This window comes from Anopheles funestus, chromosome 3RL (assembly GCF_943734845.2).
Source record: "Anopheles funestus chromosome 3RL, idAnoFuneDA-416_04, whole genome shotgun sequence".
Lineage (NCBI taxonomy): Eukaryota > Metazoa > Arthropoda > Insecta > Diptera > Culicidae > Anopheles > Anopheles funestus.
In genome coordinates this window covers 37,327,864-37,347,240 of record NC_064599.1, presented here as the reverse complement: position 1 = coordinate 37,347,240, position 19,377 = coordinate 37,327,864, and the positions used below count along the sequence as shown (strand labels likewise).

At 40.8% G+C, this 19,377-nt stretch overlaps 2 protein-coding genes across 3 annotated transcripts in view; both read right to left on the bottom strand.

Annotated features, from left to right (window-relative positions):
• LOC125767670 (toll-like receptor 6) overlaps positions 1-2,062 on the bottom strand; it is a 35,571-nt gene extending 33,509 nt beyond the window's left edge. Inside the window, exon 1 of the mRNA XM_049434490.1 lies at positions 180-2,062. The gene's annotated coding sequence lies outside the window, so the exon portion shown is untranslated. The remainder of the gene's footprint in view (positions 1-179) is intronic.
• Positions 1-19,030, bottom strand: part of LOC125767607 (uncharacterized) — a 74,392-nt gene extending 55,362 nt beyond the window's left edge. The window contains exon 1 of one of the 2 annotated variants that reach the window (XM_049434378.1): positions 15,666-19,030. In XM_049434378.1, the coding sequence (XP_049290335.1) occupies positions 15,666-15,780 (115 nt within the window). In that variant the 5' untranslated portion in view covers positions 15,781-19,030. The remainder of the gene's footprint in view (positions 1-15,665) is intronic. The other variant, XM_049434377.1, reaches the window with a different exon arrangement.
• Between the last annotated feature and the right edge of the window lie 347 nt (positions 19,031-19,377).

Here is a 19,377-nt window from a genome sequence, read left to right as displayed (position 1 = left end):
AGTAATCGATCTTTTATAGCCAGTTCATGATTTGATAACAATGTTAATGACTGTAAAAATAAAAAGACAGTATAACAAAAACTAATTACGGTATCTGGTTTGGCTTTGTGTGAAAATGCGAAATAAATATCATTCATTTTTTATACATTAGGTGCAGTTGATTGCAAAGAACGAACGACATACGCTCATTTGATCAAAGTACAACAGTTCTTTCGTTCACAGTAGATCGTTCAATGAATCATCCTACCCGTCGAATTTAAGAAAGTCCTGTTCTACAAGGTCATTCTTCTCGCCGTCACACTTTGAGAACGCCTGGATACACAGGACGTTCATTCTGTCGAAACAAAAAATTAACTGCATAAACCCGATAGCAAATGAGAAGCTTGTATGAAGAGAAAAGCGGCGCTAGGTTAGCTAAGCTCCCGGTGAAAACAGTGGATCACTAATGAATCCTGGAGGCAAATAGAGGAGTGAAGAGATACCAAAGCAGCGATAGACCTGACGAAAACCAGAGGAACCAAAGCTTTTGTCAACCAACAACACTCGGCTCTAGAAAGAAAAGTTATATGCTCATTTAGGCGAGACAAACGAGCGTGGGCTAACTTCGTCGTTGACCAAGGTACAAAAAAGCCGCTGCCACCGGGACGTTCGCCTCCTATACGATATCTTGCGACGCCGAGCAAAGATGAGTACTACATAATATACCTTTGAAAGCTTTAGCTGATCAGCTAAAACGATGGTTAGAGCACTTCGAACAACTATCAAAAGTATAAAATCTTATATAGCCTCTGGAGTCGTTCGCATATCAGCTGAGCAGCTCTATGCTGACTCTATGATATCCGCTGAACTGCTGCATCGACTATTTCGTAAGACATGGTACTGTGCGACTTCTCGGGCCAACTGACTAATACTGGTACTAGTGATAGTACCCAGAAAAATTAACCTCAGTGTTTGCGATAAGTGTCTAAGTCTAAGTGTCGTTCTCAAAGTCTTATTCAAATCCAGGAGAAGATTAAAGAGACACTCCACAGACAGCAGAAGTACGTATAAACCTGGAGCAAGCCTATCAATTTCAAGATTACCTATGCATGGTGTATCTCTCTTTTCTTGGTTTAACGACCTTTAAAGTAATGCCGGCCATTTCAATCTTAGTAGACTTATTTTACCGCGTAACCGGATAGTCAGTCCTTACTACGTGGGGCGGTCGGAATATGATTTGTTACCCGGTATTGTCGTTTGGAATCGGCGTCTTTTACCAAATACACCAGCGGACCGCTCCATTTATACAATTATCAGTATCATCTAATTTATACATTTTCCTTGCAATAATTAAATCGGTACGACAATCTTTAAGCTTAATTTACTGAAGGTAGTTTATTAAATTCAATAATATGTATGTAAACGCATCGTGGACCGCACGTTCTTGTTATGATTCCAAAACATTCTTCCCATAAAAAATACCCAGTACTGTTGGAAAAACAAAAATAGAAAAACTGTTGTTGTAACGGATTCAGGCAATGTTCCTTTCCTCCAGCGAACAATGCTACTCCTTTTTTGGCCAATCACTTTCTCAATTTGATGCACATTAAAGTCCCTTTATTTATGTTACAAATACGTGAACGTGTGCCAATAACAGGCGGCGCTATCGATAGTTAGCACTGGATTTCGTCTTTCCCTACTGTCCCTGACTGATTTACACTTCTTTCCATACTGCGGTCCACGACGCTAGGATCCATTACGCATTTGTGTTAGTTGTTGTGTTAGTAGATTCGCACGTTAGATCGGAGGATCGATCATCGCACTCATATCAATAGCGCATCCACGCACACAGAATCGAGCGTTATGGCACGCGCAGAACGTAGTTAAGAGGCATTCTACCGCCAATCCTAATTGACGGAATTCTCTCTCTTCTTGGCTTTAACGACCTTACTGGTCACGCCGGACATTTCTGGCTTACTAGACTTATTTTTACCACGTAGCCGGATAGTCAGTCCATGCTACGGGGGGACGGTCCGGATGGGATTTGAACCCGATCCTGCCGTGTGGACTGGCGCCGTTTATCACATGCACCAGCGGGCCGCCCCAATTGACGGAATTACTCACATTAAATTAATTATTTTTTATATTTAATTTTTGGTACGATCGCTCTGTCAGCGACAATTGTTATTTAATGAAAAACTAAAACAGCTAATGATTTCATAATAAAAATGGGAACACCATCAGTAAATACTGATTATACATTTCTTGTGAGCGTACCGTTCAAATGCATAATTCCGAATAATTTATGCAACACTTATTCAAGAATCAAGTTTCGAACCCCTTTGCGGCATTGTCCGAAGGTAATGCAAATGCTGCATCTAACCCGGCTGTTCTAGATCAGGCGACGATGAGATCATTAAAGAACCGGGAGTACTTTATAAAAAAGTACAACGGATGGTTCTAAAAGCTAAAACTAAACCCTTGGCACCAAAGCGTCGCGGGTAAAATGGAACACTCTCCCCCGTCACCCCAAAACGTGACGCTGCTCCTTCTGCTGCTCCTCCACAAAATCCCAGGAAACAGCCCAAGAGTAAGCGATCCCCTCGGACCGATGCTCCTGTGGAATGCCTGGCTTTCTCCACAGAGCCTAGGAACTTCCCGAGAATCCCTGCCAAATCCCTTTCTGAGATCCTCCAGTCCCTCCTCATGACCCTTAACCTCCCGCAACCTTTGCAATTGATCGCTACTTGGGCCCTTCCTTACCTGAAGGGGATGATCAAGCAGTGGCTGGCTCAATGATGGTCCGATTGGACGATTAATTCTCCAATGGCTACCTTCATACAGTGGAACTGTAGAAGTTTGCTCGGAAAACTGAATTCCTTTAAAGCACTTGTAGGCGAACATAATTGCGATCTTTTCGTCCTATGTGAAACTTGGCTATCGGACGACATTACGTTAACCTTCCCGGAATATAACATAATCCGTGACGATCGAATTACCAGGGGTGGGGGAGTACTGATTGCTATAGGAAAGAGTCACACCTTCTCCAGAGTATCAACACCTAGGCAAGAAATGATGGATACTGTCGCAATACAGGCCAAAATAGGTGACCTTCACGTGGCAATTGGATATGTTTATATCCCCCCGATAGCCAACAATGAAAGTGACAAAATTGAAAAGTTCAAAGAGGATCTTGGAAATTTAGCAGTGATCTTGCCTGGTCCGCTTTTAATCCTGGGAGATTTTAACTGCCATGGAGTAGAATGGGCGAGGGGGGGGGGGGCGTTACGGATGATAACCGCGCCCCCATTATCCGAGAAATCTGCGACAGGTATACATTTTCAATTCTTAACTCAGGAGAGGCAACTAGGATATCGACCCCAAAGAGTAAGGAAAACGCACTGTACTTGTCTCTATGTCCATCAGCTATGGCCCTGGATTTACAGTCCTGTGCAGCACCCCAGCAACGAGTGACAAGACCGCTATTGGTGCACTCACTATATTCACCAGATTCACCATCAAACAATAGAACCAATATGGACAATTATCCACATGTATTCAACAACAATACGCACAAAAAGCAATAGGACTTCGAACAAATCAACCCACAACAACAATAGCATCAACAATAGCAATAACCACAAAACGCGCTATCACAACCGAGTATGCCCGGGATAAGGTAAAATACAAGGAGGAAATGCCTCGTGAAAAATGTACTTCTTCAGCTTCAGAGGCTGACAATACGGCCTAAGCCGTAATCATTACTTATAAATAAATAAATAAAAAAAATTACTTCATATTAAATTAAAAGTATAATATTGCATCCGAAGGTTTTCCACAGTTCACGAGAATCCTCTCAAATGTTCCATGCGGTACACTTATTATTGGATTTTCATACAAATTCAATTCGACTAACATTGGAGGATATAAACTCTCGTTCAAAGGGATTGACACAATTTTGTTGTACGACATATCGATCAGCTCTACATTAGGTAACCGATCGAAATCTTCTGCGTCGAAACGTTCTATTTGATTTATGTGAAGTAGAATCGCATTAGTTCTTTGTGATAGTATTTTGTACAGGCAACGGGGAACACGAGTTAGATTATTGGACATTAGATTTAAACTGATTACTTGTGTACCTTGCCAGTTGCAGAAATCTAATACCTTTAAACGGTTGTAGGATAGTATTAAATTAGATTCCTTTTGATTCATCAGCTTTCCAACAATTGTGTCTATTTTATTATTTCTAAAATTGAATATTGTTACATTCGCTAAAGGCCAAAACACCTCGAAATTGATCCTCTTAAGCTCATTGTAATCCAAATCAATTGAAAACAAATTTGGCATGCATGAAGCGTTGGTCAGTCTTTCAATGTAGGTAATTTTGTTTTGGCCTAAATTTAAGCTTTTAAGCCTATTTAAGGTGCAGAATAAGTTCAAATCAACAATTTCAATTTTGCATATTCGTATGATGATTTCCCTAACATTGAGTAAGTTGCTCACACTTGGTGGAATACTGCGCATTGGACTGCTTTTAATGCTAAAATAATCCATAAAGCTGATTCTTTCAAAGTGAAGCCGAATTATCGATGACTTAAAAATTTTAATAGCAGCCATAGTGCAATCTTTCGTAAATGATGCCGTTTTTAACATGGGCGAATCTTCAAAGGTGAATGATTCATACACTTTGCCCAACTCGGTGCAAAGTTGTCCGTCAGGTTTCGATGCTTGTAAGTTTCGTAGCTTAGCACTAGAACTGTTTTCCGGTGTATATTTTAACACGAAATAGCCTTCCTCGGACGGGTTCCAGTTGTCGATCTTACATGGATCGGATCGAAATTTTTTTCTGCAGTCAAACTTGAAGCACCCATTATGTCCAAACAGACCGACGATGGTAACAACACTGAAATACCACACACAGAAATTAATGCAATATTTCTAATATCACACGTTTGCACCTTCTTCTTCTTCTTCTTTTCTGGCCTGCTCATGGTCGAGCACGTCGCGTAGACATGGCCTGGTCGCCAATCCGTTTCCAGGAAACTCGGTCCAGGGCTGCAGTCCTCCATCCACGGCTGCATCCGATCTCCGACAGGTTCGACTCCACCTGATCCAGCCAACGAGCTCGCTGTGCTCCTCTCCGCCTCGTGCCGAACGGATCGCTGACGAGCACCTTCCTGGTGGGGCATGAGTCCGGCATCCTCATCACGTGCCCCAGCCATCGTATCCTTCCGGCTTTGACCACCGTCAGGATATCTGCACCGCCAAACAGCTCAGCTAGCTCGTGGTTCATTCTCCTTCTCCACACGCCCTGCTCGCACACACCGCCAAAGATAGTCCTTAGCACCCGCCGTTCGAAAATAGCGAGTGCATTGGCATCCTCCGTTAGCAGAGTCCAGGACTCGTACCCGTAGAGGACTACCGGACGTATCAGTGTGCGATATATCGTGCATTTCGTGTGTTGCTGGAGCCTTCTGGATCGCAGGAGTTTGTGGAGCCCGTAGTAGGCACGATTTCCCTGAACAATGCGCCTTCGGATTTCGCTGCTCATGTTGTTGTCCGAAGTTACGATCGTACCAAGGTAGCAGAACTCCTCTACCACCTCGAGATCGTCGCCGTCAACTGATACTCTGCTCCCGAGTCGGGTTCTATCACGGTCAGAGCCTCCGGCAAGCAGGTACTCTGTCTTCGTCGCATTGATCCTCAATCCAATTCTGTCGGCCTCGCGTTTCAGTCGGGTGTACGCGTCGCACACCGCCGCAGATGTCCGTCCGATGATGTCGATGTCTGTTGTCAGTGTATGTAGCCATACCGCACTGATATGGGTATGGATCCGAAGCCTCTAGAAGGATAATATAGGCACTCCATACCCTACTCCGACTCAATACGTCCCCGTCGTACAGAATGGTAACATATCTCTCCAAATATCTGAGCTTGGGTATACGGGGAAACCCAACCCCTTGGGAAGATGGGGTATATGGCTAAATTGAGCGGAGGGGGACAGCCAGCGTCTGTTCTCCATGTTAGGGGCGGCTGGATGTCCCTTCTGTCCTGGCACCCTACGGGACTTTAAACAGCTAGGTTGCGTAGGCCCTCCGACGAGACAGGGGGTTGGGGGAGAGGCCTTGCAAGCCACCCCCAATATAATTGCAACGAAAAGTAATCAAGAAATTTCGAATCGGATTAACAGATACAGACCCACGCACCGAAACAAGGACAACGATTGGAAACTCGGGACATGGAACTGCAGATCCCTCACGTTTGCAGCTTAAATACCACAAATAAATCGAGCAGCGTAACATCATTCGACTACAAACAGTAGCTCCAACTGAGCTTAAATTATGAAAATTTAGGCTCGATTAATATTCGGCTACCGAAAAATGAACTCAACGCATGAACTACGAATGAACTTGTAACCGGACAGAATAAAAAACAGTAGCAAACTGACACTCTAACGTGCAACACATCCTTTTTCTAAATATCACTCTAATTCCGATTTTCCGGTCAGTGAAATTCATACATTTATTTACGGCATACGGTTCTACTGAATATCACAAGTGTTAGTCGATCTTTTATATCCAATTGAGAGTTTGACCGAATTGTTAATCTATTATTTTAAAAAGAAAATATAATAGAGAATTGTTAATCTGCGTATTTTTATTTTTTATTGTTTGACATTTGTGTTAAAATATCATTAATATGCTATATTCTATTTGCATGAATGCTAATGACATCCAGCGGATGAATCTCCACGCTGGATGAACAATAGACCACAGGTTTTCAAATTTTCAGTCATCAATTTCCAAGATTAAGCGGATCAGCGGAAAAACATTTGCCAAATTACTTGGGCAAGATAATTGCAAAATGCCCTCGAAAATCGGTATTGTGTTATCTTTGTATGTTTTTATTGTCTGATTGGAGTTACAGAAGAGTCTTAGACATAGATGCATCCGATTGTGCAGTTGATAGACGTATCTCTTGTTCTACATAATTATATATTTTACACAAAAAATATATTAACAATTTCAAAATTGTAAAAACAGAATAATACAAAGTATGGTTTTTTCAGGATTGCACAACACATTTTATTTAGACGAGAGAAACGGATACAGTTAGTGATATTATAACAAATAAGAGAAAACACGATATTTCACTCTAAGTTTACGCATTTACTATAACCAAATCATACAAATGCACATTGCACAAAAGTTTTTAAATCACGTAAGTATTTCACTAAGCAATATTTTCAAAGTTTATCAGATTCCATACGACTCCGGACGTTCTCCAAATCGTATGCAGATCCTTTCAAATGTTCCATTTGGTACGCTTAATATTGGGTTTTCATACATATACAATTCTACTAACATTGGAGGATATAAACTCTTGTTCAAAGGGATTGAAACAATTTTGTTGTACGACATATCGATCATTTGTAAATTAGGAAGCTGTTCGAAATCTTCTACTTCGAAATGTTCTATTTGATTTCCCGGAAGTACAATCATCTTAGTTTTTGGTGATAATATATTGTAGAGGCAACGGGGAACACGATTTAGGTTGTTGAAGGATAAATTTAAAATGATTACTTTTGTACCTGACCAATTGCAGAAATCTAATACCTTCAGGCGATTGTGGGGTAGTATTAAATTAAATACATCTGGGTTCATCAGCTTTCCAGCAATTGTGTCAATCTTATTATTTCGCAAATTAATTTGTGACAGTTTTGCAAAAGGCCAAAACACCTCGAAATTTATCCTCTTAAGCTCATTGTAATCCAAATTAATTTCCATCAAATTTGGCATGCATGAAGCGTTAGATGGTCTTTGAATGTAGGTAATTTTATTTTGGCCTATATTTAAACGTTTAAGATTTTTTAAAGAGCAGAACAAGTTCAAATCAACACTTTCAATTTTGCATATTCGTATGATGATTTCATACACATCGAGTAAGTTGCTCACAGTTGGAGGAATACTGCGCATTGGACTGTATTTAATTCTAAAATATTGCAGAAAAATGTTTTGTTCGAAAGCAAGTCGAAATATTGATGATTTAAATATCTCAAACCCCGTTACATTACAATCTTTCGTAAATGATACCGTTTTTAACATGGGCGAATCTTCAATGGTGAATGATTCAAACACATTGCCCAATTCGGTGCAAAATTGACCTTCGAGTGTCGTTGCTTGTAAGTTACGTAGCGTAGCACTAGAACTGTTTTCCGGTGTATATTTTAACATGAAATACCCTTCCTCAGACGGGTTCCAGTTGTCGATCTTACATGGATCGGATTGAAGTTTTTTTCTGCAGTCAAACTTGAAGCACCCAATATGTCCAAACAGACCGACGATGGTAACAACACTGAAATACCACACACAAAAATTAATGCAATATTTCTAATATCACACGTTTGCACCTTAAATACCACAAATAAATCGAGCAGCGTAACATCATTCGACTACAAACAGTAGCTCCAACTGAGCTTAAACCGTGGAACGAAGGTCCATCTTATGATCGTGCTTTTATAGCCACGAGCGATGATTCGACACCGATGATAATGACTTAATAAATTACAGAATAACGTAAAAATACATCTGTTGTTAGACAATTCAATTTAAAAATCATTAACTTTTTACACTCGAAGACATGCGATCGAGCGTTGATAAATAAACCTTTTCCCACATCATTAAGAATTTTACTATTATGATTTGCAGCAGCCTCTAGATCATTAAATTCCAGCTTTGATTCTTCGATGTTACTTTCGGGAATCATTCTGTACGAGTCCGCAAAGTGAGCCCCAAACGCCGATTGGCTTCGGTTCATTCCTGAAAATGTGTGAAATCTTCAAACTGTTTTTCAATTTGTAGTTTCCTCTGCTGACATAGTCAGCATACCTATACCTATATCAAGAGTTTAACTTAATGTAGAGATTAACCATCCACGATAAACATATATGAGATTCAAAACAAAATGCATACACATTAATTAAACAACAACTCAAAAACTTGTCAGCATACTGTAAAATACATTCGTACATCAAACTAAATTAATTCAAAAAAATACAAAAAAAGGATTTATTTAGGCAGAACCACAAAGTGACTGTTTACTATCCATCCTATTATTTCGTACAAACCGCATGTTGGCTTGTTACATTCAATGAAAGCCTTCTCTATAAAGTGTTCAAATGACCCATCAAAAGGTTGATGGTATTTGCTTTCAACTCTACCCAAAACATACACAAAAATCATCTATTCTAACATGACCACACACATCACATTCGGTTTGGCAAGTCCAAAAAATGCTAAACTAACTACAACAAATACCCCATGTTGCAAATGAGAGCATTTCGGTGCAAACCAACACATTGTTCGATTATTGTTCTACCCTCCAACATTACCCTCGAGAGCACCGACGACTGACAAACGAAGAATAGCGCCACGCGAAATCTGCTGCTAAAAATCAGACCACTAAAAAGTCACATGAGCATCATTAGCCCTTAGCAGTAATGGGAACAACAACCATCCATCGGAACGCCACCAAAGCGGGGAATCCAAGCCTCCAGAGACCGATCATCATCTGGTGCAGTATGGAAGCAACAGCACCATCAGCAGCAGCAGCAGCAGCAGCATCAGTGACATAGCCAACAACGTCCAAGCCACAATTCAATTCCCGTATCATAATAATGCCACTCGTACCCACCCACCAACAACCACCCTCAGTCGCATTCAAATGAACACACCGGGAGAGAGATCTACAAAAGATAGGACACCCCTCACCGCGCACCGGACACGCACCTTTCCACCTCTCGTACACCGACGTGCATAAACACTAATGTTAACCCCGGCGCGACATCAACCGTGAACTACATCCAAACGAGCGGCATGCCCGTGGCCCGTTCCGACCATCATTTTTGGGAGGAAAATAGATTTGCTGTTAATTTATTTCTCGTGGCCATCGGTGGCTCCATCCATTCGGCCCACTTTTTCTCTCTCGCTTTCAGATCCGACTGGCAGATCCGCACATTTAATGCGATTGTGTCGGAAGTGATTGTCCCGGGAACCGTCACACACCGCGGGCACTCCACCAAAAACACTTTTTTTATGTGCGGAAAATTATTACTTTATTCCCGATGGTGCTTTTCGGGGAGGGAAAATTCACCAAATTTGTGAGTTTGTGTCATGTACGGTTTTTGGGGGACAAAATGATTAGCGTTTTGAAGAGTTCTCGAGAACAACTGTTGAGCCTGGGTGCGTTTGATGAGTCGCATTTTTAATTCCAACTTTAAGTATTTTTCTTATGTTCTCCTAAATCATTTAGTGAGGAAGTGTTTAACAAATGACAACAAAATATTTCTTCTCAATAGTTAATAAAATAAAAACACTGTCGAATTACAGGCAACGGATAAATTCAGTAGAATCAACTTTATTGCAGGTTTTATATCATGTATTCCATAAATTTGGAAGTATGATTGAAAAGAATAATTTAAAATTAAAATATAATACTCGAAATTTGAAAACTTTATAGATGTAATGAAAAGATGGAAACATGTTTGGCATTCACTGAACACACTATGGCACGCCAGTCAGATGCTGTGTGTTCTATGTATATGAATAACTTTTTTGCAGTAAAGACTATCTAGTAAAATAACAATTGTGTTTGTATGTAACATTCATGTTTAAAGTATTTTTTATTCTGACTAAAAGAAATCTTCTCTGATAAAATGTTGTAATGTGTAGAATGACCCCAGCACATTGCTTAGTTCGTAAACAGTTTCATAGGGAATGATGGTATTGTGTGAATAGAGTTTTGTACTGCTGAGAAATCATATTTGAAATTTTTTTGTAGCTAAATACTTTAGATAAACTATATTTTATTCTTTAAAAACGGCGAACGAACGAAATTCTGCTTAATGGATGGAAAATTTGAATTGCAAGTCCATGCCTGCAAAATACAAGACAAATTTAGTAATGAGATCAAAAATGCAGTTTAAAAGGTTGAAGTACATTTTAAACTAAAAAATTTTAATCCAAAAAAAGCACAAAAGAAAATTAACAATATATTTTAGTAAAATTACGTACAAAAACAGTTCATTGCTTAATTAACAACTAGGGAAATATAATTTTAGTTTTTTAGAGAACCAGTACCGTTGTCACTTACACCACCGGGCTAAGCCCTATCTGATTATTAGTTCTGTTTATCATACTTAATTACAATAGTGATGATAATAATTAAAATACAAATAATTTCCCCAAAAACTTTAGTAACAAATACAATAAATGAAAAATTTATAATTGATATTTTACATTCCGTTCTCAAGTATGTTTAGCGCGCATAACGCAATGTTATCTTTCGCAATCACAATTGCGCCCTTCAACAGTAATGTCCCAATGTTCTAAACAGTCCCAACATACACCAAACCATGTTTATCCTCGAACCTGCGCGTCTGCTTCAGTCAAATAATTGAATTCCACCCCGATAGTAGCAGAAAAGTATCACACACCAAACGGCAGTCCCAACCCAGTGGGCTCGCGCACTAGCATCACAATAATTCCGCTACATCAACGAGCAAACGATTAATTTCCAATCATTGGCAGTTAAGCATGCCAGCATCCATAACGCTCATTTTCAAACTCCGAATCATCCATACCCGGGTTTTGTGTCCGGCAATGTTTGGTGACCGAGGGAAGACGGTACCATTGGACGGTATTCTCGTTCATCGTACACATTTGCCAACCCAAAATGGTGCAAATAGATCACCGCAAATGTCGCAGCATCGGCATCGGTGGACCACCGGCTACACTGCACCCAGCCGGTGATTATAGGCCACAAACAGCATGAACAATTCCATTCGTTCCAGTCGGCTGCCCGGAAGCACATCACCGGCCGTAACCGAATGGCCAGTTGTTACGGCCCGGGAACCATTTGACTATTCACGCGACGGTATGTGTGTGTGTGTGTGCGTGTGTGTGTGAGTGGATTAATCGTAACCGTCCACTGAACGAAACGGCCAGTAATCATGGCTAGTGATCAGAGGCTAGGCCACTCAGCGCTTCAGTCCGTGACTCTACCGAAGGCAGGGCAAAGAGCGTCCATATTTGCATATATTCAATATATCACCCGAACCGACTGCGTTGCTGAAAATGAAATTAGAGGATGAATGTGAAACTCGACGGTAGCATCGAATACGCCACCGACTAATACGCTGCTAGACACATTATTTCGGTTGGCAAACACGGTCACACGGGCACCGTACCGGAACCGACCGTCCAAAAGCCCGATTCCATGAGGAAACTTTTGATTTAAGAAGAACCATCCCCAAATTCTCCCGGGACACACCAAAAACTCGATCTTCCGATCGGTGCGAGCTGCCGATACGGGGCACGCAACCATTCGCGACCTTTTCACCTTTTTCCCATCCGATGGGTTTGTGAGCCGGGTGGAAATGTGTCGCCATTTGCGCACGAACGCAATCCATTACCGGCGTTTTTGTTTTTCGTTTTTTTTTGCTTTAAAAGAGACAGAGAGGGAGAGAGGATGAGATGGAACAAAACAACCTTTCCTAGGTATTACGAAGGAAGACAAGAAGTCCTGAAATCTATTTTCCCTACCATTGATTCATTTGCAAACCGATACCGTTTGCACTTCCGATAACGGAGGGGGTGTTTTGGGGGAGGTGGGAAATTTGGAAGAAAAACATATTTCTTACCCATTCCCCATGCATACCGTTCAGCAACGGTAGGCAAATTCGAACCCCAAAAACCATCCGGCCCATTTTTATTCGGCAACCTTTTGCGCACATTTATGTCGCTTATTTATGGTGCGCTGTAACGAAACTCATTTTTATACGGCTCATCCATCGGTACGGTTCTTTTTTGTTTGCCGCGGTAACTGATCTAATGGTTCCCGAGGGATAGAACCAGTTCGATTCTTGGATATTCCAAATCGAAGTTTGGCCCATTGCTTCTTCGTATTGAGTGATGTTTCTTTCGATGTTTGAATTTGTTTTTTTTTTCTTTTCTTCGCAAGGTAATTTGGTGCCTCTGTAGGAAAACAAAAAAGGTTCCCCTTTACGACAGTTCACTGTACCTTCTACTGCCGTGTATTTTGTTTCCTAGTGTTGTCATCTGTATATTTCTACATCACGGACACCAAAGGCATTGAAATGAGGGACGGAACCTCATCCTCTAGGTTCTCTTCTTTCCCAAAACAAACTGAATGACTAATGTTTCTTGGCCGGATTGCCTATGAAAAGTTGTGGCAATTTGTTATACCTAAAGGTTTTACCTTTGAACTTCCTTATATAACATCAAGAACACAAGGGGGGGTGTTCTTATCCGTGTGTTTTAACGATTTATTTATTAGTTAAAAAATATAATAATACTTGCTCAATTCAAGGGTAAAAAAATATTCAATAATTCTTGTTTTCCCGTCGGTTGAAATAGATTATATAATTGTAAAATATATTATATTACATAAAATTACACTTACATAAAACATAAAAATTGGGTTTGTCAAATTTTAATTTTTTCCCCATTAGGGTTGGGCATACGTCATATTTGAATCAATCTTTTTTTTTTATTCAGGTAGAACGGCCTGGCCGTATTGATATTTGAATCAATGTTATTGTATTTTCAAAATCGATTGATTTTTTACACAATTTATGAACTCCGGTAAACAAAATTAGTTTAATTTTTAAACAATTCTTTACAAATTAAGTCGAAACTAGGCAATGTAGTAGATTTAAGATTTGTCAAAGTTCCTAAAAAATTACCCCTAGTAGTACTGTAAAAAGTAACATAATATGAAAAAAGTTTTAAATTTTCAATGCTTTATGTAAAATTACTGGCCATTCCCTCCTGAAAAAATAATATAATATAAAGCGAACTTACTATATGTAATGAATACGATATATGATATAAATAATGAAAAAAGGGTTTAAAACCGTACTAAACAAGTTTATTCTTAATGAATTAAACAACAGGAAATAAAGAAATACATGTTCGATTTTTTTTTACTTCTTAAGAACGGCCAGGTCGTACCAAGACTTATTTTACCACATAGCAGGATAGTCAGTCCATGCTACGGGGGACATGGCACGGAAGAGATTTGATACCACAATGAATGAGGATGAGACAATGAATGTCCATTGAACAATATACATTATAATAATAGTAATAAGATATAATAGATAATAACAACGAATAATATTATATAAACCATACATCCATAATGCTCCATAACAATCAACAAGCACATTGCAATTACACTCACAAACCCGAACCATCAAATGTTGTATGGAAAGATTTACTGGCAAAAAAAATCTCTTCAAAATTTCACCGTCACTAACCAATTAGTCCTTAACATCGTAGTTGCATCTGAAGATATTACGCTTCATTTATGCTGCAACCATTTATTCGTGCCCAATTGGATGCAGTTACTTCAGCTTCCTAAAAGGTGCCCAATTTGCCAAGGAAGCAAACTTCGTCCGTACGTACACACTCGCAAACAAATCACCATTCGTTAATAGAAGAAAGCAGAACAGCAGCATGAAAAACAAAGCATCAAAACACATTCTTCCTCTGTCTCTCATCTAATGCCGAGCTGACTGTCGTTGTGGTGCAGCTGCTGCTACTGTCGCTACTGGGCACTGCGCTACTAGCAGCATGAGGGGTCTGATTTGCACTTAGCTGCAGCAGCTGCATCAACAGGACAACCATGACGCGGCAAACTACAGCTCGCGCGCGCTGGACAACGCTTAATTCAATTAAGTTGTTGTTTTGCAAGCGTAATTAAGTTGTTTTGCTTCGGCGCTCCGTCCACTGTACGGATACGACTCACCGGCATTCTTCTATCCCATCTCGGTTTACCTTTCTTTCCATTCTTACTGCTGCTCCATCCAAAGAGTTTTCCCTTACCGAAACCGGTACCAACTGTCATCCGTTTATTTTGCCAGCAAAAAGGATGCTGCCGATGCTGCTACTGCTGCAAGAAGTGGTAACATTCCTGCAGTGTTGTTGTGCACGGCGTTAAAAAAAGTCGTTAGTCATTGGCGTTGACTTTCACGAAGCTGGCGCCCGAATAATGTTCCCTCTTGTTTTTTTTTTGTTTGGTGCCGTTCATCCTTAAGGTCTTACGGCACCGTTCGCTCAAGCATTTCAATTATCTTTGTCAATCAATCAGTCAGGTCCGCTTTCGGGGTTGGCGAAAAAAAAACAAAATAAAAACCCACACCCCGTAAAGTGGACAGCCACTCGCGTCTCTAGGCTCCTAATTGGCAGATGTAATGCAACGCGGAGTGATGCAGATGGCAACACACATTGGATGCATCTCGGAAAGATGCATCCGATCAAGCATCACAAAACGGACAGCGAAAAAAAAAATACGAATCGCAACATTACCATCTCGATGGGAAGTGACCGTAAAATTGCATTCCCTCGTCCTTGTGCGAGATTGTGTTTTTTTTTTGTTTATAGTAAAACATCGCACAGTAGATAGAAAAACGTAAAGACACGTTAGAGAGTGAACGAGGATTAAAAAAAACAGGATAGTATCACCCATCACCCGAGTCAGTTTCCGTGCCAGAATCGGAAGACTTCACTTTTTTTACTTTTAATGTGAAAAGAAAAAGCGAAAGCTTCGCTTTTCCGAATCGTTTGCTGGTTTTTGGGATGGAAGCGGGAAAAAATTACCTCGATTCTCGAACAGATGTGGATCACTGCTATATCCTTGGACTACTGGTACTGCCACCAAGCTTAACACTAGTCCGCCAGCCAGCAACGTCAGGTAACGAAAATTGCACTTCATTATTTCTGTTTGCCTTCCTCATCAATCCGATGAGCAGCGCATTCGACTCGCGGCAATATCTTTCCTGTTTTGAATGGTTTGGTAGTTTTGCATTCGCATGCCCACACTATCGCCACCAAACGGTTCCGGTTAATCGTTCCCGTTCGCGCTGGATTGAGTAATGGCGTACGTCATTGGCAATCTTTTCTTCGCTCAATCACTAGCTAGGCGGGATCGGCTGCACTTACGCGTCGGACCAAGAAACACAGATCCTTTCTCCGCCGGTTCGATACACGGTGCTTCACTCTACTGATCGCTACTGCAATCGATGATGCCTGCCAAAAAGCGTCAAAAGCAAGCACGGCACGGTACACACAATCGCTTCCAAAGCAAACACAACCAATAAGAGAACATCAACCCTACGGAAGGTTCGGTACGCGGCCTGTTCTCACGTTTTGTTTACACTTATCCATTTCCTTTGGCTCACTTCAAAAGGCGCCTCCGACGCGAAGCTGACGGGGTTTACCGTATCACTTAAACTTCAAACGACTCTGCTTCACTGGTCACTGGAGTTGGCGAATCTAATTAGAAGGTCACCTTTGCTGACGCTTTCAGTTGTGTTTTTGTTCACTTCTTCTCACTTCTCAACACAAACAACACAACACTAACTGTCATCGGGTAGTACCTATGTTTTCCGGCAAATCAATGCACAAAAATGTGTTCTACACGTCAAATGATCCACTAACGAACAGCAAACTCTTATCACATGTCGTGCTCGCGATTGTGCATAAACATTTTTCCAATCCACATCAAACACTTTTACATTCTTTGCGCTTTAAATTAATCAGCTAAAGTATCAAAAACATCCCCTTAGGCACAATGATCAACGCGACTCGAAAACATACTGATCTTCGCTTGGTAGAACACTTCCGAAATTTATGTCAATTCCATCATTTATCCACATTTGATGGCAAAACATTATTTCACGCTATGGTACATATCCTACAGTATGTCAGCAATCCGATCCGCTTCGTCGTAATTCAACCGTACCGGGGAGCACTTCCAACAAGACTGCCTTGTGTTTTTTTGGCCAAATGCCTATTTTCACCTGTTCCCCTCATTCATTGTAGGGGCACCCACACTCAAACACACTAACACACACGTGCACCTCTCTCACTGAGGGGTAGTTTTTCTTTAGATTTTCCAGCCCCCAACTTGCAAAGACTCCTACACCTGTGTATGTGTGCTGGAGTTGCTGGACCCTTGTGTGCGTTTTTCTTTCTATCTTCTACGTGTTTATTCACCATTCTTGTGTTGTTTAATTCCATTGTTGTCATGGAAACTGAGTCCGCATTTTAGAACTCGCTTTAGGTGGTAGTGAGGGTTGGGGACAGAGGGGGGAGTTAAAGCAAAAAAGGGGTTGATATGGTTCCCTTTGTACCGGGAGTTTAATGGACCTCATGAACGATGCACCAAACAACTCTTGCCCAATGTTCAATTGACCCGGGACAGCCGGGATCGTGTGGTGGGTGGATAGGTATGGCCACTATTGTTATGTTGCTGTGCTGTAGTTAGGCCCTACAACCGTAGGTGTGTTACCTGTGTTGTCAAGGGAACAAACAAAGCGTAGTGTACGCCTGTGGCAACACACGGTAGGTACGGCGACACATGTAAACATGTTACCCGTTACAATTCGGGGTTCGCACACTACGCACACTGCCGCACGGATCGGTACATCGGAATTAAAATGTATCGGAAGGTTAATAAACGAGGGCGGGATGGGGAAGGAAGGTGGGCTACCATGACGCCATGATTATAACTTCTCGATGACCAATTGTAGCTGGGCGGTAGCACGTGAGTGACGCAAAACATCGCCCCCCTGTTCGATGTTTTTTTTAGTACGCGAAGCAAAAATTAGTACAACTGTACTTTTTTTTGTTTTCCACGCAATGTACAATTTAAATAGGATTCCCTACCGCTTGTTTTTATCTTTTTTTTCCCACACCTGATTAAATAAGCACACATTTCACTATTTATTACACGGTGCAGGGTAAATTAGTCCGCAATATTAAATTGAACGAATTAAATCAACCGATTATATGCTACCTTGGTAGCGGTGTAAAAATTACACCCCAGCACCAGTGCAGCTTACGATCGAGTGAGGGGAAAAAAACTTAAGTTGGTACTATGTAAAAACAATTTGCACCACATCAGATGACATGAGTTGGGTGAGTGTCACACTCACTGCAAGTATGCGATAGTACACCTGAACTAATTCCATTTCATTAATTACGTTTTCCATCGGGTCCGTTATGTGACCTTTCTAACTTGTGACCGCAATCGAAAAGAAAATCCTATCACTTCCGCTGACCGATGATTTAATTTTAAATGATTAAATTATTATTTAAACAGCAGCTGAGTGCGGATAATTTTTGCTACCACCATTGTAATTGGGCACATGATGCATTGGAACGGGGGGAGAAGCTTTATAAACCTCACACATAAAACGTGTAAGCTATATGCACACAATTGAGTTGATTGGTAATTTAATTTGTGCATGGTGTGAAAAATTCCATGCCGAATAGAAAATGGTACTGATATCGTGGTGTAATTTAATTTTAGCTTTTCTTTATCTACTTCCTATGATTCATTGCTTTCGTGCCTTTATTTCTCATTATATATGATAAAGTTTGGTGTTCTCTTGTACGATCTACCGGTCGTATCATTATGCACAAAATATTTTAGCTTTACATCGTGGTTCTGTTTGGCGTCAGCTTGCTAGTCAAACTAACCTAATTCATTCCTGTTCTGACCTGCCCACTTCTGGGTGAAAGGAAGTGTGGCCCGCTGCTGTCTGTCAACTTCGGCGTGGAAAATCGGTGTCACCTAGATACGCGGAGTAAATTGCATCGAAACCCCGACCGGCAAATAAATGCAGTTGCGACCGACTCGGCACAGAAGCACACCTCGGGCCACACGCTTGCAACCGGCACTCGGTTTTTGTAATTCGAATACGATCAAATTGTGAATGGACTACTGTTGGCCGTTTGAATAGTGCATCGGAATGTTTGCAGTGCTGTTTTATTTTTCCTTTTTTTCCACCGTAGTACTATGACCGTTTGCCGAACCGGAGCGGAAATGAGGACGATAATGCAACCTTCGCATAGTTTTGCATATTTTCCACCACCAACACGGGATTGATTTCCGTGGTGATTTCATTCACCGAAAGGCAGCAATGGTTCGAATGGTTCAATGGTGGAGGGATGATCACTACCACTAATGTTAGTAATGTTGTAGAAATTTCATTCATCACCACTAGAACAATAGCTGTGAAGTGATTCTAGAAACATTACCATACCCTTACACTGTCAACATGCTTCCGGAAAACATGCCATACATGTGTGAAACACAATCACAAACATGAAGTCAACTTCAAAGCTCATTAATCGCTGCTTAACGGTGCCAATGTACCGCACAGAATTGGTATCGCTTATTAACCCCTAATGAAAGTGAATAAATGCCTACAATCAACCCATCATTTCTCATCATCATCATTCAATAGCTTTTGGCTAAATTTAAAGTTATATCTCAAGTCTTAAGCCAGGATTGATCCATCAA